Here is a 24642-nt window from a genome sequence, read left to right as displayed (position 1 = left end):
GGGCGGAGGGACAACATGCATGAGGGTGGGCCAGGGACTCAGGACTCACAGCCCACCCAGTACTCGCAGCCCACCCAGTACCCCATACCCTGGGAGCCTCGGCTCTCCTCCTCACGGTGCCGGCCAAGGAGTGAGTGAAGTGGCCCCGGAGGGACGCAGAGAGAGGCTGTCACATCCTATCTCATTTAATCTCACAGCAAACTCAGAGGCCCTCACGGTTACTGTTTCCATTTCACAGATGGGGAAACAGAGGCTCGGCCGGGGGAGTCACTTGTTTGGGGTCACCCAGTGCCCGGGGTTCTCCATGGTGGAGATGGGCTGATGAGGGCAAAGGAAGGGCAGTGGCCGGCCAGAAATCTGGCCACTGCCCCCAGCCTGCCAGGACTCCAACGAGCCCGGGAGGGTCCCAATCTCCACCACTTCTGCTGTGTGACCCTGAGCTAGGCACTGCACCTCTCTGAGCCTTGCTCATCTCATTGACACAAACATCAGGAAACACCGGGAACACAACTCCCTCCCTGACAAGACTGTGGTGCCCATTCAACGGTAGGGGCCCCCCCGGCCCACACACAGCCCCACCCCAGCTGAACCCCGGGCCATACCAGCTTTTCCTCCACCAGCGCCTCCCAGTTGACCTGCGGGTCCACCTCCTTCACTGCCAGGTTGTAGACCTGCTTGTGTTTCCCGCGGAGGTTGGTCACACGCTCCTTCAGCTGACAGATGCTAAGCGGGGAGAGTGGCCACCCTGGTTAGCGGGGCTGGTTGGTGGGTGCACTGCCCATGCCACGAGGGGGGCGGCCTCCCACCCCAGCCCCTGGCCTCAGCTTTCTGCTCAGTGGCCTGGTAGGACAGGGTGACTGTGGCCTTGGGTCCAGGCAATCACTCCCACCCTGCTCCTGTCCACTTTCCTTCATTCTACTTTCCCCCACCAATGTTTCCTGAGAGCCCTACTGTGCACCCAGACCCACAGGAGGTTCCAGAAGAAACAGGCAGATCTGCTGCTCTCTGGAGCCCACCATCCAGCAGGGCTACAGGGTGGTGGGGGCCATGACAGTGAGAGTGCTTTGTCCACATCTAAGCTGAGGCGAGAGCCAGGCGCTCAGGAAGCCAGCTGGGCATTAGGCAGGAGAGAATGTGTTCGCAAGCTTGGAGGTCAGGGGGCTGTAGTCACACTCTGACCAGGACAGGAGAGAGACACCAGCGCTCCGAGCCTCAGTTTCCCCAACTGCAAAATGGGTTGTCGTGAGGATAACATAAAGTGTTTGGCTCGTGCTGGCATCCAGTTAACCCTCAACAAACCCCAACTCAGGTTCCTGAATGCTGAGTGGCTGCAGCCCCCCTGCCCTGGTCCCGAGCAGGTCCCTCAGGACCCGAAGCGGAGGGGACCTACTCCTCGGCGATCATGTCCGCCTGGGGGTGCTTCATGTGCTTGGCGATGGCCGCGTCCGCCTCCAGCACATACAGCAGCTTCTCTGAGTCTGAAACCTTCTGCAGGGCTGAGTCCCGGTGCTCCGGCTGCCGGCCCTCCTGCAGCCGGGCCAGGTCCTGTGAGAGTCACAAGAAAGGGGCGGGGAGAGAGAGTGGGCAGGGACTCAGTGGGCACAGCTGGGATGGGAGGGACGGGAGGAGAGGGGCGAGCGATGGCTTCCCCCAGCCCTGCCCAGCCTTTGCTCAAATGCCTGCTGTGGCCGGCTCGGGACACAGCTGTGCACAAAGAGACATGGCCCCCGCCCAGCCCAGGGGAGAGGAAGACCCCCAGAAAGGCAAGTCATAGATAAACCTCACAAAGGTAACCGCAAGTTCCTACAAGTTGGTGTTTACCAAGGAAACACAGCAGAGGTGGAACATGGGGGACCTGCTTGAGCTCTGGGGGTCAGTGAGGCCCCTCTGAGGTGGTGACACAGGCTAAGAAGGAAGGAAGAAAGGGAATAGTGTTCTAGGCAGAGGGAATAGTCTGTGCAAAGGTCCTGTGGGAGGAAAGGATGGCTGTGATTGAGGCTGGAAGGAGGGACGGGGGAGGAAGTGGGAGACAGGGCCCCACCTATCCTTAAAGGCAATTCCTCCAGGGGCTCTGCAGGGAACAGGGTACAAGCTGGGAGCACAGTCGGGGGTTGTGACAGAGCCTGGGTGAGAGCTGAGGGTGGCCCACGCTGGGGTGTCACCAGTGAAATGGCGAGAATGAACAAAGTCGGTGGGCATCTGGGAGGTACAATGGATAAGTCGCTGATGAGTCCAGGGTCTCTGCTTATTTACGGAAGAACAATGAATGAGCAGCGGGTACAGCAGGTTTCTAAACACAGTCCATTAATCCACTTAGTGGACTTTCAGGGAGCATGGCTGGGCACTGTGCCAGGCCCGGGGGACCCCAGGCCCAGGGGGGATGAGTCAGAGACGGGATTGGGGGTCCAGAGACTGGACGGGGGTCACATGGGGGAACTTGTGAGGCCAGTCCCCTCCCCTCGCTGGGTCTCGGCGTCCCCATCTCTGCAATGGGAGTAAGAGAAACCCCTGCTCCAGAAGAGGTATCCAAGTGACCCAAGGACTCTCCCTTGGCAGCGAGAAGGTGGGAGCACAGATGCGGGCTCGTCAGGGACGAGCCTCAAAACCATGCAAGTGAGAGGAGCCAGACACGGAAGGCCACACTGCACGGGACCGATTTATGGGAACTGCCCTGAGTCGGCTAATTCACAGGCAGAAAGTAGATGAGTGGCTGCCAAGGGCTGGATGGGAGGGGAATCTGCAGTCAATGGACACAGGAGCTCTTATGAAGGGATGAAGAAAAGTTCTGAAACCAATCTACAGAAATGACTGCACCACTTGGTGATGCTACTAGAAACCATTGCATTGTACGTTTAAAGGGGGTGCATTTTTCTGATCTGTAAAACATGCTTCAATAAAGATGTTGAAAAAGAAAAAGGAAGAAATGGCAAAAGGAAAAAGAAGTGAACAGAAGTGATGTGGTGCCTGGTACAGTGTCAAATGACTCAACTTCCTCTCGGAGGAAGAGAAGGTATCCAGCCCGTTCTTCCAGGTCTTTCCTGGGCCGGGAGGGCTGAGCAGCAAGTGGGCCCAGCGCCCTGAGGGGCTTGGGGGTGAGGTCCACGTGGCAGAAGTCCAATGGCGCTGGGCCATCACCCCACCATGGGTGGGTCTGGCGAGTTAAAAAGTTGCAACAAAATGTCATGGTTCTTGGCTTGGGTGGAATTTTATCAGCTCCACCATCAGCAGCTGATCTGAAGCTCTGCTGGGCAGTTATAGTGTCAAAGATTAATTTTGCAAAAGGAGGAAGTAAATTAATCATTTCCTATTTCACACAGGTGCAGGTGCTGTGTGGGAACGCAAGCCCTCTCCAGCCGAGACAATAAAGAACATCTAGTGGGGAGATATGCCATGTGGGTGTTCAATAGTCAACAGTTGGACAAGACTGATCAATGGGAACAGAGGTCAGCACAGTGGTTACCTCTGGGGGATACTGATTGGGAAGGTCCCTTGGGACCTTTTGGGAAATTCCTCTATCTTGACCTGAGTAATGGTTTCAATGGGTACCTACTGATGCAAAAACTCACAAGGGTGAGCTCTTAAAACTTGGACACTTTCCATAGAGAAGTTTTTTAAAGTAAAAAAAAAAAAAATTATAGGGACTGACATATCTTGTAAATGACACACACACTGATGCACAGATGAGGGATACAGCAAATCCAGGAGATGCGGTGAGGATATGGATGTTCTCCAATTCTTCCAACTTTTCTGGCATTTAAAAATTGGGATCGACACAAAAGGTCACATGCTGTATGATTCTATTTATATGAAATATCCAGAATAAGTATATCCAAAGAGACAGAAAGTAGATTAGCGGTTGTCGGGGGCTGTGGGGAGGGGATGGGGAATGACTGCTGACGGGCGTGGAGTTTCCCTTTGGGGCGATGAAAGTGCCTTGGAACCAGATAGAGGCAGTGGTTGCACAACATCGTAAATGTACAAAATGCCACGGAATTGTACACTTTAAGTGGTTAATTATATCTTATGTGAATCTCACTTCCATAAAAAAATAGGAAAGTTCAAGAGAACGTTTGGGTAGTAAGATTAATAATGATGTTTTCTTCCGAAAAAAGGAAGGAAGGAAGGAAGAGAAAAGACAGAAAGATTATCCCATGCAGTCTTCAAAGCGTGGTTTCTTTTCTTAAGTTTGTTCATTTGAATGAAAAGAAAATAGTTCAAAATTATCTCCCTAAAACATCCTTGTTACTTTGAGTCATCACTCTAAGCAAATACAATGAGAGAGCTGGACGCTATTCACACACACAAGCAAAGGTCACAGAGACACCAGAAGGTTAACGGATGATCGTTCTCTCTGGTGGTGGAATCATACGCCATCTTAATTTGCTTCGTTATACTTGTTTATCGGTCCTGAAATGTTTGTAACGAACACATATTACTTTTATTAGGAGGAAAAAAGGACACACTCCAAAAAGCTGTTTTCATTTAGGAAAGCACACACCACCATGGCAGTCACAAGAGAGGGGACAAAAAAACTGCCAAAGGGGCTGGGTACCAGGGCAAGGCCATGGCCAGAGGGAAGGATGCTGGAAGGGCCGGCTGAGGCCGGAAAGAAAAGTGGGAGGTGGAGTCAGGAAAGGAATGAGAGAGGGGAGGGGGGACCCTGAGGGAGGGGGGGGCCCTCTTGCCTTTCCTGCCCCACTCTCCCCATGCCCCCACTTCTCACCCCCAGCTGTGCCATCCCCAGCCCACCCTTGTCCCTCAGGTCTCAGGGGGACTGGCCCTCAGGTGGGTGGATCCCTTGGCTCTCAGAGGAGTGGCAGCCACGTCTGGGCCTGGGGACAGCAGTGGGGCCAGCCGGACCTTGACCTCTCTCGTGACCTGTCCACCCTCAGCCACCCACTCCTCTGGACCCTCGTCTTAGTCATGCCTGGAATGCAGATGAAATACAGACGCCCAGTTAAATTCAAATTTCAGATAAACAATGGATAATTTTATAATATTATTATATCCCAAGTAGTACATGGGATATAATTATACAAAAAAAAAATATTTGTGTTCTAAAATTCAAACTTAACTGGATACCCTATATTTTTATTTGCTAAATCTGGCAACCCCACCTGTGGGATGCCTCTGGGGTCAGCTCTGTCACTGACATAGTCCGCCCTGGCCCTCTCTGAACCTCAGTTTCTCCAGCTACAAAAACACATATAAACTCAACCGCACTGGGCTGTGGAGGGTTCAGAGAAGAGGGGGTCATCTTAGCAGCTCACAGGAGTGAGCACGGCTCCAGCGTGGCCCATGGTGCAGGATCCCCAGGAGAACCTTTGGGCTCAGGTCGGTTGTTATCCCCATGTTACAGGAGAGGAAACTGAGGCACAGAGAGGGAAAGTGATCTGCCCAGCCTGCATCTGAGTAGTGGCAATGGTAGGAGAAGTAAGGATGATGATGTTGATAATAATAGTGAACCCTGCACTGCAGCTGCATAATCTCATCGAATCTTTACAGCAGCCCAGCAGGTGGGGACAATCGCTCTTATCCTTTCAGAGGGAATCGCATGAACAGAGAGGTAAGGTGACTTGCTCAAGGTCACACAGTAAGTGGCAAACCTGGGATCCTAACCAGAGCCTGGATCCTGAGTCTGTGGTTCTCCTCCAGATGGGGCCCATAAGCTGCAGCAACTTTGTACCTGGGGTGGAGGAGCTGGTACTACCAGCAATAAGGAGGTTCCTCTTCAGTGCATCTCCACCTGGGCACTTTGACATTTGCGGCTGGATCATTCCGTGTACGGGGCTGTTCTGTGCACTGTAGGGTGTATAGCAGCGTCCCTGGACTCCACCACTAGATACCCGCCCACTGCATTCCCCAAGTTGTGACGGCTAAAAATGTCTCCAGATGTGACCACATGTCCCCTGGGGGCAGAATCACGCCCAGGTGAGAACCACGGGGTCAGACAAGCCCCTGGTCCTGAGCAGGGCTGGTGGCACAGGGGGCACCAGGGTGGGAGATGGGGCACTCACGCTCTGCAGCTTGGCCTCCGTGTCCACGATGTTCCTCTCCACCTGGTCGGCATTCTTCTGCAGCTGCTCAATCAGCTCTGACAGCTCCTTGTTAGAGACGCTGCAGGCGGAAGAAGGGAGGTAGGCCGAGGGCCAGAGGGCAAGGGCCGGGTCCCCACCAGCACCCAGCCTCCCAGGCTGTCCCCAGCCCCAGGCTTGGAGCAGAAGCTGTCCAGTGAGCCTCAGATGGAGCTTGGCTGTCCCCCCAGGGCAACGTCACTAAAGGCACAGAAAGGAGGCAGCACCTGGCAGGGAGTCAGCCCTCGCTCTGGCCATCGCTCTAATGCTTCTGTTTTACCATGCTGGTAGAGCACACTTACCCTTTTTTTCCACATTTTTTACTGAGATGTAAAATTCACCCTTTTAAAGTGTATAATTCAGTGGTTTTTAGTGTATTCACAAGGTTGTATAACCATCATCACTATGTAATTCCAGAATGTTTTCATCACCCCCAAAAAGAAACCCCGCATCGTTTAGTACTCACTCCTCACCATCCCGCCCTACGGCCCCTGGCGACCACGAATCCACTTTCTGTCTCTATGGATTTGCCTACTCCGGACATTTCATAGAAGTGGAATCCTACAATACGAGCGAGGCCTTTCATGTCTAACTTCTTTCACTTAACAATATTTTTGAGGGTCATCCATGTTATAGCATGTGTCAGTGCTTCACTCCTTTTTATGGCTGCATAATACTCCACAGCTTGACTATCTCACATTTTACATATCCAGTCATCCACTGATAGACATTTGGGTTGTTTCCACCTATTGGTCATTACGGATCAGGCTGCTATGAACATTCGGGTACAAGTTTTTGTGTAAGCAGCATTATTAAATACCTGACACTTTTAATCTACTCACTCTCTATATTTAAATAAATTTACTAAAAAAAGGAAATTGCTCTTCCCATTGCAAACATAAAACCAGAAGTCCTTGCCATCAATGGAGGTAACCACCAAAATAAATTCCACAGAAATAAAAGGAAGGCATTAAGTTCTAGCCTGACACTAGGCCGCCTGCACACGTTGAAACTGAGCCTTGCCCTCACCTGCTTAAAAGCAGAGCTTGGCACATACTGCAGCCAAGTTAGAGCTGTGCTGGCACCAGGCTGAGACCTCCTGGGTGTTCTCAGAGCATGTGAGAGAGACCTGAGATCAGAACGGCTTTCTCACTTGGTGTTTCTGTGTTTCCTCCTGTCACATCTGTCTGCCTCCCCCGAAATCACACCACACACCACTCTGGCAAACACTACTGTGGGAGTGAAGACCTTGGCTTTGGACTCAGATGTGGGTTCTCGCTCTGCGACTTGGCCAAGCGGCTGTCCCTCTCTGTACCTCTGCTTCCCGCTGTCAGATGGACCTTTCCCAGTGGGGTGTTAGGGATGGGAGTGAGGTTATGCAGGCAAAGGGCTGGGCACCCAATAAATCTCACAAAGGTTCAAAGGTTCATGATTATAGTCGTTAAGGAGCCTTACTGATCCACCTCTGACTTTGTTTTCTTTAAACAAAGGAAGGAACAAAGACCAGAGAGGGAAAGCAACTTGGTTAATGTCACACAGCCAGCCAGCCAGCTGGCCAGCAACGGTCAAGATTAGTACTTAGATTAGATTAGTCCTCTAATCTCCATCAGAGACCTTTTATACTGGCTCCACAGTGCGGCCTGAGAAGCTAAGCACCCAGAAGCATCATTCTGCCCACACTCAAGCACTTACTATGTGCCAGGCCCAGTAATGCACACAGGCACAGCCACCCCCAGACTGGGAGGAAATCAGCATTTATAGAAATAGTCACGAGACTGAGGCAGGCATGACCAGGCAAGCCTCCTGACTAGCTTGGTAGGAATGGGGATGGTCAGTGAAGGCTTCCTAGAGGAGGTGGTGGTGGCTGGGTTCTGAAGGATGAAGAGGAGTTGGGGTTTGTGGGCAGAAGGTTCCGATGAAGAGAGGCCATAAAAGAGGCAGGTCCTGGGTGTGTTCCTTGGGGTGGGCCAGGGCAGGGCTCTTGACCGTCAAGCAGAGCGGGCAGCCAGCTCTTCAGAGTGGAATTCCTCAAATCAAGCCCTGGGACCCACCTATTGTGGCATGAAACATTCAGATTCCCAGGCACTAACCCAGAGCCTCTGAATCTGGATCTCCAGAGCTGGACCCAGGAAGCTATATTATTATTGCTACTGTTTTTACAGGTTCCCCAGGGGACCCTGATACCCTCCAGGGTTTGAGGTCCAATACCGCAGGTACTGCTGGCATGGGGGGAAGCTGGAGGGGGGTGGAAACAGGCATACAAACAGGAGCTGTGAGTCTGTCCAGCCACGTCCCAAACCTTGCCTGAGGGCCTGCTCTGTGCCAGGTCTGGACACACAGGAACTAGGGGGAAGAGGGGAGGGTCTTAGGGAATAAGACCCAGGCCACACTCTCTGCAAAGTCAACCGAGGAGGCAGCCTTTCCCAAAGTGGGGCCCCAGGAACCCCAGTCCTGTAAATCACTCCTGGAATGAAGGCTTTGTCAGTCTAGGCAGTTAGGAAAACCCAACTCCTCAATAAGTTCAGGAGCCAGTAAAGGCTCTGAGAAGTCCTGCAGTGGAGAAAGCTGGTATTCAGTGGAGCATCCAGGAAGGCTCAGAAGAGGGGACTGTGGGTGGAGGATCTGGGTAAGGAGGAATAACGCTGCCAGGTCATGGGCTGACCCCCACTGCCCCCCACCCTGGCTGCACTTCTGCCCTCAGCCCTACCCCAGCCACTGACCCCAGCCTGGCCTCAGCACTCAGACGTGTTGAGTCTCAACCCAATATTTAACCCATGACAGTTGGGGCCACCACTGGGAACCTGCAGTGTAGGTTAGGTGGAGGCCTCATCCCTGTCAGGTCCAACACAGCTCCACCTCCGGGCATGGGGCCAGCTCTCAACCAGCCCCTTCACTGGCTTGGGCAGGTTCGAGGAAAGTGCCTCCTGGACCCCACCCTGGCCAGCCCATTACTCCAGCTGAAGCCCAGCACTGGAAGGGGACACAGGGTGGGGGTGGGGGGGACAGCCAGCCCCAGGGACCTGGTGCTCCTGGTGGAGAACAAAGGACAGCTCAGTGGGAGCTGTGGTCAGACAGGCATGGGTTCCAAGTCCTGTTGGACCACTTACTGCTTGGACCATCCCAGGTAAGCACCTTACCCTCGAGGCGCCTCAGTCTCTCCATCTGTTGACTGGGGATGACCACAGAGTCACCATGGTAATTGGACACTTAGTGCACACGCTTCACCAGACATCAGACACGTTCACAGCATCCTCACCCTAAGCCCCTGGGGGAGGTTTGTGTGCCCCTTTACAGGTGAGGAAACCAGCAATTTTACTTGATAGATATCAAGAGAAATGAAAACCTAGGTCCACACAAAAACTTGTACACAAATGTTCATAGCAGCACTATTCACAATAGGCAGAAAGTGGAAATAACACAAATGTTCAACTAATGAATAGATAAATGAAATGCAGGATATCCATACAACGGAATACAGCTCAGCCAAAAAAGGAATGAAACGCTAATACAGGCTACGGTATGGAGAAACCTGGAAACCATTAGGCTAAGTGAAAGAAGCCAGAATCAAACAGTCACAAAAGATCCACTTATATGAAATGTCTAGAATAGCTAGATTCCTCGAAGCAGAAAGTAGAGTAGTAGTCGCGAGGGGCTGGGATGGGGAGGAAGGAGAGCAAGTGCTAAAGGGTGTGGGTTTCTTTTTAAGGTGATGAAATGCTCTAAAATTGATTATGGTGATGGTTGTACAATTCTGTGAATATACTCAGAACGGCTGAATTGTACATTTTAAATGAGTGAATTATATGATATGTGAGTTATATCTCAATAAAGCTGTTATCGAAAACATTTGTAAGTGATAGGGGCTTGTTTCTTCTTCCCTCAACACCTCGAGTGGTCCCTGCCTTTTTATCCTGTTTTCCATGGAGGCTGGGCCAGCTCCGGGTTATGCCCAGCTGCCTGGAAGATGCTAGTTAAACACTCACAGAGGGATGACCACGTGCCCGGCTGGTGCTAAGCAAATCACATATAGTTAGCTCATTAATCCTACCACCCCCTGAAGTAGCACTGTTCTGAGTGCACAGAGCCATTAGATAACTTGACCACAGTCTCACTGCCAGAAAGCAGGGTGGAGCTGGGATTCCAATCCAGGCCTCTGGAGAACAGTCTCAGCACTTTTGCCTTTTGGGTTTGGAGTCCTGAATGAGTGGCCCCAAAGGGTCCTGCATTCCTCCTGCCATCTAGCTGGCCATGGGAGCAAACGTGTGTCCTCTTGAGAGCTGCAGAGCCGCACACCAGGAGTAGAGGAATGTGGGCGGGTTGGGAACCCGCAGAGAGGGGGTGCAGATCCCAAGAGGGCTGGGAACTGGCTGGGCCGGTCCAGCTTTTCATCTGGCTAATGATCCGCACCAGGGTGCTGTCAGCCCCCCCAACTGATGGAGGCCCAGATACAGCCCTTCCCTAGCAACCTCTTCTGAGCCTGGTCCCACCCACGGAGATGAAAATCTCCTGGCTGAGCCAGGAGAGCCGAGGTGCCCCCAGCCACCCAGAGAAGGGACGGGACCAGGGAAGCGGCTCTAAGTGACAGGCTGAGAGAGGGACATGCCCAGCCTCCCTCCACTTACTCAGAAGTTTAACATGGACACAGGGGCTGCGGGCAGTGACCATGGGCACTGGTAGTTGCATCCGAAGTCATCCAGCCCCACCTGCTCATTACATACGTGAGCAAACTGAGGCCCTCAGAAGCGAACGCACCCACCCAAGGTCACACGGTGGGCAGCCAGTGTCCTTAGTCAGACAGGGTTCAAATCCATTTGTGTAACCTTAGAGGAGGTACTTTACATTTCTGGGCCTCGGTTTTACCATCTGTCAAATGGGCAAGATACATCCTATCTAGGTAAGTGAGGTGGGCAGGGAGGGTCAGGGTCACTTCTGGAAACACCAGAATCTCAAGCTTCAAAGACCACTTTGGGGTTCAAGGACTGAGCTGGAGGTTGGGAGCAGCCTCTGGGGGCCCATAAGCAGATTAGACATCATGTAAGCTCAAGAGTGGAGTGTCACCGGTTTTACCAGCGCCTAAAACAGTGCCTGGCACACAGGAGACACTCAACAAATACTTATGCTGTACAGCAGAAACTAACAACATGGTAAATCAACTACACTCCAATAAAAAATAAGAAAACAAAACCAAATATCCATTCTAATCACCTAGCGCAGGGGCCCCATAAATGGTGACAAAGACTATTCATGAAACACCTATTCATTGCACTTTTACTCCCTGCAGGGCTTGCCATTCAAATGAGACTGAGCCCTTACATTGCTCCCTGATCTGTGCATGGGGTTCTGCCTGTGGACCCCCTTTCTCTTCTGGGAACCCCTTCTTGCCAGTGGCGCCTGGTCCTGTAAAATAGGTTCCTTCTAAAAAAACAGTAACTTGGGGGCTTCCCCGGTGGTGCAGTGGTTAAGAATCCACCTGCCAATGCAGGGGACACGGGTTCAATCCCTGGTCTGGGAAGATTCCACATGCCGCGGAGCAACTAAGCCCGTTGTGCCACAACTACTGAGCCTGCGCTCTAGAGCCCGTGTGCCACACCTACTGAAGCCCGTGCACCACAACAAAGAGTAGCCCCTGCTCGCCGCAGCTAGAGAAAGCCTGCAAGCAGCAATGAAGACCCAACACAGCCATAAATAAATAAATAAATAAAATTTTTTTAAATAAATAAAAATTTTAAAATAGAAGTAAATGTTAAAAAAATTCTTATAAAAATAAATAAAAATAAAAATCAGTAACTTCACAGCGCTGGGGACGGCAAGGTGAACAACGCCAGGGAGAAGGTGCGTCTACATGGAGGACACGGCACTCTCTCGGAATCCTCCTCAATAACGCAAAACCTCCATGTCATCGCTGGGAGCCAGCAGACAAACGCAAATTGAGGGACGGTCTACAAAACACCTGACCAGACCTCTTCAAAAGTATCAAGGTCACAAAAGACCAGACTAAGGGTTAGACGACAGACCTGACGACTAAATGCAACCTGGGGTCCTGGAACAGAAAGAGGGCATTGGGGGGAACTGGGGAGGCAGAACAAAGTTCATAGCTCAGTTTTCTACAAAAAGGTTCCTTCTAGATTTCCAGGTTTTCCAGCAAAATCCTATAGGAATGGATGCTTCTGGGTGATGGTGTGTCCAGGATGCCCACCCGGACAAGTAGGGCAGTGGGTGCTGTGGCCTGACACCCCATCTGGTAAAAGCTGACGGGGACCCAAGACTAGGCTGTCCCCAGAAACAGCCCTCTCAGCCCAGCCCAGTCTGCAGTCAGGGGATGCGAGTGGGTTTCAAAAGCCAGGTATGGTCACACCCAGCAGACTGGGTCTGTTTCTCCAGAGAACCTGCCTTTGTTTTCTTTTCCAGGGCTGAGGAAGTTGGAGTCTGGCGAGGGTCCAGGTCCCATCTAAGGCACAACAAGGGGTCCCATTTACTTGGCCTGGTCTGCGTATGAGACTCCTGGTAAGAGGAGGGAAAACGGGGTGCAGGCCACCCGGGGGGCTGCCTCAGAGCCCCGGGGTGGGTTTGAGGACACTCGGGGACAAACAGTTGCTTTCTGGGTCTGAGCCCACAGGCACCAGCCTGGAACAGACGTCTCTTTGTATCTCAGGATGTACTCTGAGTGTTGGAACTGTGGGGAGACGGCCTGGGAGCCTCAAGTGGCATCGGGTATGCTCTCTCCGTCACCGGGAGTTAGAAACTCAATAACCACAGCCCGACCTGCTTTGCAGGTGGCCACTCACAGCCCAAGAGGTCAGCTGCAGAGTGGGGAGCTGGGGCTGGAACCCAGTGCTGTGATGTCCAGGGGGCAGCCCAGGACAGCCTGTGGTCTGGTCAGCGGGCCAGCAGGGATGCCAACTAGAGAAGTGAGGACAGAGGTGGCACTCCAGGTCACCCAGACTCTGCAGATGCTCCATATGGAGCAAAAAGAAAGAGAATACAGGCGTCTCAGAGGACCCTCAGCCCCACCCACCACTAGTCACTTCTTCTTGCTATAGTTTGTGTGGGGAGCCCCTGGCCCTTTCCCACGATATAGCTGTACTGCAGTATAACCTAGTGGTTAAGCACCCAGACCAATGGCAGGCAGCCTAGATTCAGATCCTGACACAGTCCTTGTTAAACTGTCAGTTACTTAGCCTTTCTGAGCCTCAGGTTCCCCATCTGTCACTGGGGGTCATGGCAGTCCACACCCCTCAGGGCTGGGGCAGTTAATTGAGAGAGCAGATAGAGGACTTCCCTAGTGGCAGAGTGGTTAAGAATCCACCTGCCAATGCAGGGGACATGCGTTCGAGCCCTGGTCTGGGAAGATCCCACAGCAACTAAGCCTGTGCTGAGCCTGCGCTCTAGAGCCCATGAGCCACAACTACTGAGCCTGCATGCCACAACTACTGAAGCCCGTGCGCCTAGAGCCCGAGCTCTGCAACAAGAGAAGCCACTGCAATGAGAAGCCCACGCATTGCGACAAAGAGTAGCCCCAGTTCGCCGTAACTAGAGAAAGCCTGCATGTAGCAACGAAGACCCAACATAGCCAAAAATAAATAAATACATTTATAAAAAAAAAGAGAGAGAAAGAGGGGATACAAAGTGCTGCCTTGGAGGGAGCCCGGGGTTCTCTGCTTCCACCCCGAGTCACCACCCAGGGATTTGGGCTCCTTTTAAGGAGCAGATAAAGGCCAGCAGCTAAGGCTCCATGTGAGAACCCACGGGTACGGAGAGCTAAAAAAAGACCCCGGGCCACCCACACCATCCACACCGATGCTTGTGCAAGCCCAGACGCACTCTGCTTCCACCTTGTGGATGTCACCTCGCCCGGGCGTGGAGAATTCACAAGTAACCTCAATATTTGGAAATGTCTCCTCCGACTCCTGCAGGGAGAGGCCATGCACGTATACGGGTAATGAGGCTGCAAGGAGGATGCGGCTCCCAGGCCCAACCACCTTGAGTTTGGACTAAGGATCAGGTCACTAGGTTTGGGGATTTGAGAGGTTCAGGGTGTTTCTACCATGAGTTTTGCTGCTCTGAGAACTCTCCCCTGTCTGCATCCGGGAAACCACAGGACGGAAGGGTGGGGAGGCCTCATCTACCAGGTCGTTAAAGCAGAACCCTAAGAACCACCCCAGATCCCTGCCTCTCCCTCTCCTGCTTCCACCTAGGAACAGAGCCCTGTGCTCCCATCCTCTCTCGGGCCCTAAGGTCTTCACCTTGATCAAGCGCATCACCTCTCACCTGGACCAATGCCAATAGCCACACCCAACCATCTCCTTGCACCCTGACTCTCGCTGCCCCCAGCCAGCTTCGGCACATTTATCAGAGATCTTTCAACGATGCAACCAGATCTCGCCATTGTCCGGCCTCAAACTTGCCAATGCTCCCAAACACTCTCAGAAGAGAGCTCGCTCTCCTGCCCAGGACCTGCCTCTCCCGCCCCAACCTTTGCTGCCTTTAGCTCTCCCTCTCCTGGTCACCCTGCACCAACTGGCCCATTCCTCTCCATCCTGCCTGCAGGGAGGGAAACTGAGTCAGCCTGGACCAGGGAAAGAACGTAGACTGAGTTTGGGCTCGGGCAGGTTCCTTAGTCTCTCTGTGCCCCGGTTTTCTCATCTGCAAAAGAATCAGCCCCACCCAGAGGGTTGAGACAATTCAAGGAGATGATTCTTGTAAAGCACTCTGGACCTTGGACGTGGCTGTCACACCACAAGGATTCAGGTTTGTTTCACCTGCCTACCCTTAATTTCCTCGTCCGCACAATCAGGTTATTGCATCTACTGACCGGGTAGCAAACAGAAGCGGGTGGGGTCGGCACTATGTTACTTTGCTTTCAAGGCCATCGCTGCCCAATAAAAACAGAATATGAGTATATTTGTAGTTAAGTCTTCCTAGTAGCCACATGAAAAACATAAAAAGAAACAGATGAACTTAACTTTTATACACTATTTTATTTAACCACATATAGCTAAAATGTTATTTTGACAGCTAGTGAATAGAACATTATTAGTGAGATAGTTTACATTCTTTTTTTCATAGTAAGTTCCTCAATGTCTGGCATGTGGTGTACACTTGCAGGACATCTCAGTTTGTTCTAAGCACATCTCATGTGGCTGGTGGTTAACAAATAGGACAGCACAGTTCTGGGTGGTTCTGGGGCCTCTGGACCGCTTTGCTCTAAGCCCATAGTGACTGCAGCCCATCAGTTCTGCCATAATGAAGCTGATAGATGCTCAGAGCATCCATCCACTTCACTTAGTGCCTGGTACCTAGGGACATGTAATAAAAGGTCCTTTCCTGCCACTCTCCCACCAGACCCACACAGGCTGGCCAGACACCTGCCCAAGGCCAGGTCTCATCTATGGGTCTCTGGCTGCCTGACTTCAAAACAATCCAGGGCTCCCAGCTGTGCCCATCAGAGCATGGTGCCTGGTTGTGCAGTGCCAAGGCACACAGACCACAGCCCCACACCCTTTCCCAGGCCACTGGAGCTGTAGCATCCTTGCCCATGGCCATGGGGCAGAGCCAGGGGCATGTGACCTGCTCCAGCCATCCCTCCCTCCTGCCTGAGAGAACAGCCTCTTTCCTGACCTGCCACTCCAGGGAACAGCTCACACCCCAGACACCACGGAGAGGCCACAGCTCTGCCATAACCCCCACCCCGTCGGTCACAGCCCAACTTGCTTTCTCTTTCCAGGTGTCGAGATGGGAACTGGCAGGTTAAGAGTGTGTCTGATGGGGACGGCCCTTCCTCCCTGGCCAGGGCCACCTCACCTTCCAGGCCTGAGTCAATCCCCATGTTCTGGCCCTTGATCATGTCCATGGTTCCTCCCTTTTGGGGTTAATTCTGTCTCTGTAGGTGCCAGCGGGGAGGATCAGTCTCGGAATGCCTGGAATGCACAGGAGCCCACACCTCTCCCAGGAACCAGCCTCCCCAGCCTCGCCCCTCCTAGAGCCCAGAGAAGGGGTCTGGCCTCCTACTTGCCATGTAGGCAGGCTGCCTCCAGGGCCAGCCAGGCCCTAAGCGGCTCCCAGGCAACTTCCAAGCTCATCTTGGGGGCTAGGTGGCTCCCAGCCTCCACCTCCCTTAAACACTGCCTGGCTGAGAGAGCGAAGGCTATCACTCCAGGACACCTGCCCTGCCCCTGCCACAAAGGCACACACAGTAGGTGCAAGAAATGATCGCTGAATATGAACAACCAAACACTGAGAGGACGCACTAGATGCCCATCACCCACTCAGCCCTTTCCTGCAACATCTGCTGAAATCTCGCAGCCCTGGGAGAAGGGCACCCTTATAGTAATTGGGGCGCTTTTCTTAATTCCGTGTATTACGTTATAAACTTTTGGACGAAAAGGATTTACTCATCTCTTGGGCTGGCCCTTCTGTAGCCTTTAATTCGAGGCCTTGCACAGGCTTGGGGCTCAATAAATAGGTATTGAATTGAGCAGACATTTTATAGCACGTAAACAATTCTTATCTCTCCATTTTCCAGATGAAGATAATTGAGGCTCAAACGGGTTAAGAAAACTGCCCAAGGTCACACAGTTGAAAAGTGATAACGCCAAGATTTGAACAGGTGCCAGAGCCATCTCCTCAGAACATGGGGGATGTCAATACTATTCCACAAAGTGACAGGAGATACTGGGGAGGCGGGACAAAGCAGCAAGGCGTGCACCACCCAGGGGAGCGTGATGATTTACATCTTGTTGGCATCTTTATCAGTATAATTAAACCCAGTGGTTGAGTAACAATCAGTGGTGGTAGCTGAGGGTGAGTCATTCTCCTAAGATGTCACCACAAGGGGCTCCCAGCCTGTCCCTCTGAACGGGCCATTGCAGGGAAGGAAATGGTATGAAGAAACGACACGCAGTCCTGCTTTGATCCTAACAGCCCATCATCAAGGCTGGTACTATTATTGCTTGCAGTGCAGATAAAGAAGCTGAGCCTGGGGAGGAAGGGAGAATTCCCTGGAGCCAGAAGGTCAGCGTTTATGCTGGTGACTGCTGCCACCCCCCGCCAGTTTTTCAGATCGTCAATATTTCTAGATATTCAGTAATTGCTGAATAAATTTTCACCCCCACCCCCAAATCCTTGTCCTCTCTCTGCCCCTCTTACAGGCCCTGGGGAATAAGTCCTTCTCCATTACCAAGTCATGCCACAACTACTGAAGCCTGTGTGCCTAGAGCCCATGTTCCGCAACAAGAAAAGTCACTGCAATGAGAAGCCCGCGCACCGTAACGAAGAGTAGACTCCACTCACTGCAACTAGAGAAAAGCCCGCATGTGGCAACAAAGACCCAATGCAGCCAAAAATAAATAAATAAATAAATAAAATGTTTGCTCAATTCAACACCTATTTACTGAGCCCCAAGCCTATGCAAGGCCTGGAATTAAGGGCTATGAAAGAGCCCCCACCAAAAGATAAGTAAGTCCTTATTGTCCAGAAGTTTATGGTCTAATAGGCAGGATTAAGAAAAGCACCCCAATAACTGTAATTCTAAAGATTCAGATTGCCTGGGTCAGGGTATTTTCATCCATTCTGCCCCATTTAGGCCTTGTATCCTAACTTGATTGTGAAAATACAGCTCAGTCCAATAAAATGCAGGGAAAGAGCAAGAAGGAAACAAAGAGAAAGCATGATAATAGGAAATACAAAATAATATGGCAGCAGTAGGTCCAAACACATCATTCATTACAATAAATGTGCATGAGTTAAATTCACCTGCTAAAAGATAAGACTCTCAGGTGAGAACAGGAAGACAAAAAAAAAAGCCAGCTCTATGCCATTTTATAAGGCATGTACCTAAAACAAAATAACACAGGAAGGTTGAGAATAAAAGAAGAGAGTGCGACAGACTAGGCAACTGCTGCTTTAGCTCTTTTAAAGGAAGAGCAAGGTGCATATAACTATGCACCTTGGACAAGTTATATTGCTCATATACTTAAGGCAATCAGTGAAAACATGGGATTTGATGGCTGCACATCAAAAGACTGAAGTCTGGGCCCTGCTTCACTGATTCTGACTTAACTGGTCTGCAACAGGACCTGGGCATCACCTTCAAAGCTCAGATGATTCTAACGTGCAGGCAGGGCTGGGAACAAGGGAATGAACCACAGTCTTGTGTTACAGGGTTAGGGGAGCAGATTGAGGAAGAATCCCCAGGTCTCTGCAGGAAGGAAGTCTTGTAGAAAGCAATACCCAGGAAGCACCCAACAAATACCAGATTGACTGGTCAACTGACTGATAGGCTCCCTACTAGAAACTTCCATGGTAATTAGCTGGGTGTGGAGGAATTTACTGTCTATAAATCCTGGGGAAGTAGGTTCTAAAGTGAGAGGGCTGCTGGTGTAGTAACTCCGGCTCCGTTTCATGGCCCAATCTGTTTCTGCCCAGGGAAGACCTCCCCAAAAGTGTGTGCTTTGGGGCTTTCATTACAGACACACACACAGAAGTTCAAGCCACTTTGGGTAACACCAAGGCGTGTCTTGGAGATTTCTGCAAGGTTTAAATGGGGCTCAAGCCAATCTCAACACTCCCGGTTGTTACGACGTCATTCCAGGTTTGAGACCAGTGGACAAGGAGTACTGGCCTTGGTTTATGAAGCACCTACTATGTGCCTGATGCTTCACACATGTCACGTCCAGTTCTCTCCATTATCCTACACACCTCTGATTTGCAGATTCAAAACAGACCTCCCACCACTGCTTACTGAGCACCTGCTGTGTGCTAGGCATTGTTCCAGGGATGTGGCAGTGACCACACAGCCTGCAAAGCCCCTGCCTTCATGAAGCCCAGAGTGGGGCAGGAATGTGGCCAGCAGCACAGCTGACAAGAGGCACAGCTGGACCTGGAAGTCAGGTCTGCATCTCCCAAACCCAGGCTGTTTCTATTCTACCCACCAAGCCCTCCATCCCTGCCTTTAGCTTCAGCTTCCCTCTCAGTAACATGGGGGTTTTGTTGCCCAGTTTACAGTTGAGAAGAGTCAAGCTCCTTATCCGGAGCAGCAGGACTGCAGCCCTCTCTGTTCTTGGTGGCATAAACTCAGAATCCTTCCTCAACCTTCAACTAGAACCAAAAAGTCTCCACGCCCAGGATGGAGAAGTGAAAACCTTAAAAGCCATGAGTCTGAAATCTGAGCCCAGGCTGCTGGCGCAGCAAAGAATTCTGCACGTGACTGTTTTACTGCAGCTGCTCAGCCTTCCAGGGTCAGCAGGCCTTGATGGGGTGGAGCTACTGGCCAGCGAGCAGCCCATTGTGCATTTATCATATAAGACCTGACAAACCCTCTGCCCAGGAAAGGATGGGCTGGCGACCAGCTGGGACACCCTACCAGCCAGCTCGCCTGCTCCCAGCTCATAGCAGCTGAGACTCTGAAACTCTGAGCCTCACCTGGAAAAGACAGATGAGGGTAATATATTCTAAGAAAGACAATACAGTCATAATTTAGGGAGGTTGTTCCAAGCTAGGACTCAACCTCAGAGGCTGTCATGTGTTCACACCTTTCCCAGTTCCCATCCTGTTGTCCCCTCCCCCACTTCTGAGACTCTCCCTTTGTGTCTCTCCATCCAGAAACCTCTGGCTTGTCCTCCATTTTTTAAAAAGATAAATAAATAAATTTATTTATTTATTTAATTTTTGGCTGTGCTGGGTCTTCACTGCTGCACATGGGCTTTCTCTAGCTGCGGTGAGCAGGGGCCACTCTTTGTTGTGGTTTATGGGCTTCTCATTGCAGTGGCTTCTCTTGTTGCGGAGCACGGGCTCTAGGTGCACGGGCGTCAGTAGTTGTGGCACGCGGGCTCAGTAGTTGTGGCACGTGGGCTCTAGAGCGCAGGCTCAGTAGTTGTGGTGCACGGGCTTAGTCGCTCCGCGGCATGTGGGATCTTCCCAGACCAGGGCTTGAACCCGTGTCCCTTGAATTGGCAGGCGGATTCTTAACCACCGTGCCAAGGAAGCCCTTGCAGCCTGTTTATGGAGCACACAGAAGATGGGGGATGGGACAGGGGACTCTCTGCTCAGGCCCTCCCATGCAGGAAAGGGAAGGGCTCCACCTGCCTGGAGGCAGGAAGGGGCACCTGGGGCCTCCCTCCCCAGGCTTAGGAGGATGGAAGACAGAAGACCCATCAAAAGCAGAGAGAACAAAGACCAAGGACCATTTCTGTCTTCGCACTCCTGAGACAGGCTGGGGCAGGCAGGCTGGGGCAGGCAGGCTGGGAGAGTGGCAGGTGGCACTGGCAACGCCCCGCACAGCCCTGCCTAGAGCAGAGAGGAGCTGGGACTCCTGGGTCCTCCTCCCTTGACAAAGAGCCTTGGAAACGCTCCCAAAGGCAGCTTCTCCCCCAGCCCCCAGGGCCCTCCAGAGGTCCCTCACCCTCCTTAGAGTGTTGCCTAAAAGGTATGAATTGAGCTCAGCCTCTCCCCACAAAACTCCCTGCTCCCAGATGAGTGCCCTGACCATGCCTGAAATGCCACCATTAGCAGCCATTGTTCTGTTCTGAATCTAATTTACTAGGTCTCGTTCCTTCTGCCAAGTGAACTGGGCAAGTGAGGGCAAAGCCAGAGAGAGGAGAGGCAGAAAGGGCTGCTGGGCGGAGTCAGGGATACAAAACCCAATGACTCCACCATCTGGCCTGCAGCAGTCCCAGAGACAGCTGCCACCAGCCCCAAGTACAGGTGGGGAGACCTAGTTTCCCTCCCCAGGGGCCCTGAGCCCCCCGCATCAGCCATTTGTGAGCTGTGAGCCCAAGGTGAGTGCCTTTACTATTGGCCTCAGTGTTACCCTCTGTGAAATGGGACACCACCACCAGCCTGGCAGGCTTGGTGTCAGAATGAGATGCTATAACGTCCATGGCCATGCTGGGAGCACAGTAGGTGTTGAGAAATGGCTGCGTGGACCACTCGGTCCTGGTCACCCACATGGTGGGAGGTGGGCTTTGCTGACAGGGCCCTCCCCCAAACTGTTCAAGCTTTCCAGCTTCACTGATCAGTGCATGAGTGTCTCTCCATGTGTCTTCTTTTTTTTTTGGCTGTGCTGCGCGGCATGTGGGAGATTAGTTCCGTGACCAGGGATTGAACCCATGCCCCCTGAATTGGAAGCCCAGAGTCTTAACCATTGGACCGCCAGGGAAGTTTCTCCATGTATCTTCTTTTTTTAAAAAATATTTTATTTATTTATTTGGTTGCATCAGGTCTTAGTTGTGACACAGGGGCTCCTTTGTTACGGCTCGCTGGCTCCTTAGTTGTGGCATGTGAACTCTTAGTTGCGGCATGCATGTGGGCTCTAGTTCCCTGACCAGGGATCGAACCTGGGTACCCTGCATTGGGAGCTCAGAGTCTTAACCGCTGCGCCACCAGGGAAGTCCCCCTCCATGTGTCTTCTTAAGTGGGGGTCCATGTGAATGCTGGGGTGATTTGAATGAGAGTCAGCTGACCTCCTGCCCCATTTGGGCTGTAGCCTCCACAGCTGGAAGAAGACCAGCTGCCTGGTCACCTCTGGTCTTAGCACCATTCTCATCTTTAACAGCAGTGTGTGATTACCAGTATTGGCTGCCATGATTTACTGAGCACTCACTGTAAGCCCTGGTCTGGGGCTGGGCCCATCACATGCATTATCTTGCTTGATCCACTAGTGACCTCACCAGCTGGGTGTTCCTGCATCACTCCCATTTCACAGATGAGGAAACTGAGACTCAGAGGCGTTACCTGATCTGCCCAAGGTCACACAGCTTAGGAGAGACAGAGCTGGGGCTTCAACTCAAACCTGGATGGCATCAGACTCTATGCTTTTAACCACCGAGAGGCCCAGGGTACCCCAGCTGGCTTCCAGGAGGACACGCAGCTCTTTCACCAGTCTCCAAAGCCTTGGGCCCTGCCTCCCACATAGGGCACCCCCCCCATTAGGACTGGGCCATTCTTGCAGGACTGTGCCCAGGTGAGGTCAGGAAGCGAGCCGAGGCTGTTGGGTGCTTAGTGGGGCCCAGGCCTGTGTGGAGGGGCAAAATTAGCCCCATTTTACAGATAGGGAAGCTGAAGCTCACCATGAGGCCAAATTTGTTTGCCAAAATCAAACACAGGCAGAATTCAGTCTAACTCCAGAACTGGATCTAACCACTCCATTTCTCCCAATGACAGGGCAGACACCTCCCCAGGAAGTCCTCCCTGATAGCCCAGGTCTCCCCGTAACCCTGACAGCCCTCACTTCAGACCAGTCAGGGAGCACCAGAGCCATCGGGCTGGAGACCTCGTCTGTCCATCTCTACATCCTCCCGCACCAGGCTCCCATCACCACCACGACACAGTCCTGTAACCATACTAGTAATTAAGCAAAATTCCATCAAGTGCAGAGAGACTGTCAATGTCTCTTCCACATCCACCCCCACCGCCTGGGAATGGTACCCCCTGAGTTGTGCAGTGCACTGCCTGTCCATCATGGCATCCAGCCCAATCCCAGACACATAGTAGGTGCCTATTCGAATTTATTCAATAGTTATAATCATCATAGCTGCCGTGGACTGAGGCTTCCTATAATTCTCAACCCTTCCCTGCATTATTTCATTTAATCCTCATGCCAATATCACCAGGCAGGTACTACTTTTATGCCCATTCTACAGGTGAGAAAACAGAGGCTCAGAGAGGCCAAGCAGCTCTCTCTAGGTCGCACAGCCGGGAAGCAGGGGCTGGCTGGAGCTGTACTCTCAGCCACAAAGCAGGGCGGTAGGACCAGGGCCCCTGCTGAGCTGGATACTATCCTCAGTGACCTGCACCATCAGGCCTGACCCTGTCATTAGTTCAGGTGTGCACACCAGTTCCCATACCTGTCATTAGGAACCAGGGCAATGAGAGCAGCTGAGTTCACACCCAGTTTCAGCTGCTAAAAGGCTGACAAACAGGGAGGGGTGGTTTTCTCCAAGGGGGCTCTCCATTCACTAATTTCTGTTCACTTGCGCAGTCCAAAGCCCGTGACTGCTGGGTGTGAAGGTCGCAAGTCCTGGTTCCTGGATCCCCTTTGCTGGGGACAGGGATGCTGACCCTCAGGCTGGGTAATTCCTATGTGCTGGGGGCATTCTCTCCATTGTTACATGTGCTCCTCCCAGCAACTCTATGCAGAAGATATTAGCACCATCCCTGCTTTGCAGACAAGGAAACTGAGGCTCAGAGAGGTTTCTGCCCACAGCAGATGTAGCAGAGCTGGGACCAGAGGTGAGGAGCTCCTAGCCTCCTCAATGCTGAATCTCACTGGCAACCCCGCCCGCCTTCCCCCAGACAGAGGAGGAGGGCCCCAGAAAACTCAGGGTGCAAGAGTAACTTGGGGGTCAGCACCCTGTGACCAGCAACCACATCTTAGAGTTACAGGTAAAGGGCTATGCACTCGGTAACACTCAAGAGATTCTTGTTGACAGAATTGGGCAAGAGGCAACCCCCCACCCCACAATCTGGTCCATGAACTTGTCCCCACCAAGGGGAAGGGGCAGAGGGACATGCTGGGCTTGTACGACCATGGGCACCTGGCTCCTACCCAGGGCTGTGACTGTGTGGGGCCACGGGGGTGTGATGGAAGAGTCTCTCACCCCATCTTGGGGAGAGAATCAGAAAGGCTTCCTGGAGAAAGAGATCTCTAAGCTGAGATCAGTCATTCAGCCAGGGGCAGAGGGTGGCTGCTTTGGGCCAGGAGTATTGAGAGGGGCAGGACCTGTGTCCTTGCCACCCTGAGTCCCTGAAGCTGTAAAGGATGGGAATTCCTTCCTTCCTACCCTCTGCTGGGAAGGCCAAGACCCTCCCAGCTTGTCTGGATTCATTATAACTTTTGTTAGGTCCAAGCCCAGCCCTTGGGGAACTGGATGGATGGAGAGCTGGAGGAAGGGGGAGCTTGAGGGATGGGGGAGGCAGAGGGCAGGGCGAGGCTGGCCCATCTCCTGGTGCGTGGGTGTGTTCGTGTGTGAAGGACTGGAGGGGCCCCAGTCTTGGTGGGGGGAGAACAGAATAGTCCTCCGTGCCTGGCACGGAGCATTTGATTGTGCAACGTCTGAAAGAACATTTCAGGGACTGGACGAGACCCCAGCTGGGTTTGAGAGCCAGCTGGACTCAGCCACAGAGGAACAGCACGCAGGGCCCTGCCCATTCCCTGGGGATGTGAAAGACCAGGGAGGCTTGTGTGTACGTGTATGTGTGTGTGGGGGGGGGCGGGAATCTTGGGAGGGGAGGGGAAGAAATGTCTTTGAGCTTGAAACAATGCAAAGGAGAGAGGGGGCAGTGGGGTCACAGGACAGGGGAGTTTCTGAAAGGACTGGAACTCAAAGAAATGGAAGGCTCACACTCCCCATGCCAGTGCCCAGGCCGCCTGCACCTGTCAGACAGGTCTGCCCGGACTGGACCACAGGGGCAGGGTGGGAGCCCAGGCCAGAGTGTCCTCACTTTCATCTGGGGCCTGGGAGGGAGTGAGGGACAGCTTTCGGTGGAGGGGGTGTCTCAGGTGAGGGCACTTTGGCGTGGATACTCCCAGGCAGGTGGGCTATGCAATTGCTGAGTTCCCCACCTGCCTAAA

The 24642-nt window shown here is 52.4% G+C and overlaps 1 protein-coding gene across 4 annotated transcripts in view; it reads right to left on the bottom strand.

The window, feature by feature from the left end:
- The window catches only part of PPL (periplakin), a 57759-nt gene that overhangs the window by 17879 nt on the left and 15238 nt on the right, over positions 1–24642 (bottom strand). For all 4 annotated transcript variants that reach the window (XM_030883861.3, XM_060284884.2, XM_030883860.3 and 1 more), the window contains 3 exons: positions 6018–6117; positions 1391–1545; positions 603–723 (listed from right to left, as the gene is read on the bottom strand). In XM_030883861.3, coding sequence (XP_030739721.1) covers positions 603–723; positions 1391–1545; positions 6018–6117 — 376 coding nt within the window. The remainder of the gene's footprint in view (positions 1–602; positions 724–1390; positions 1546–6017; positions 6118–24642) is intronic.

This window comes from Globicephala melas, chromosome 15, assembly GCF_963455315.2.
Source record: "Globicephala melas chromosome 15, mGloMel1.2, whole genome shotgun sequence".
Taxonomy (NCBI): Eukaryota; Metazoa; Chordata; class Mammalia; order Artiodactyla; family Delphinidae; genus Globicephala; species Globicephala melas.
This window is presented reverse-complemented; position numbering and strand designations above follow the sequence as displayed.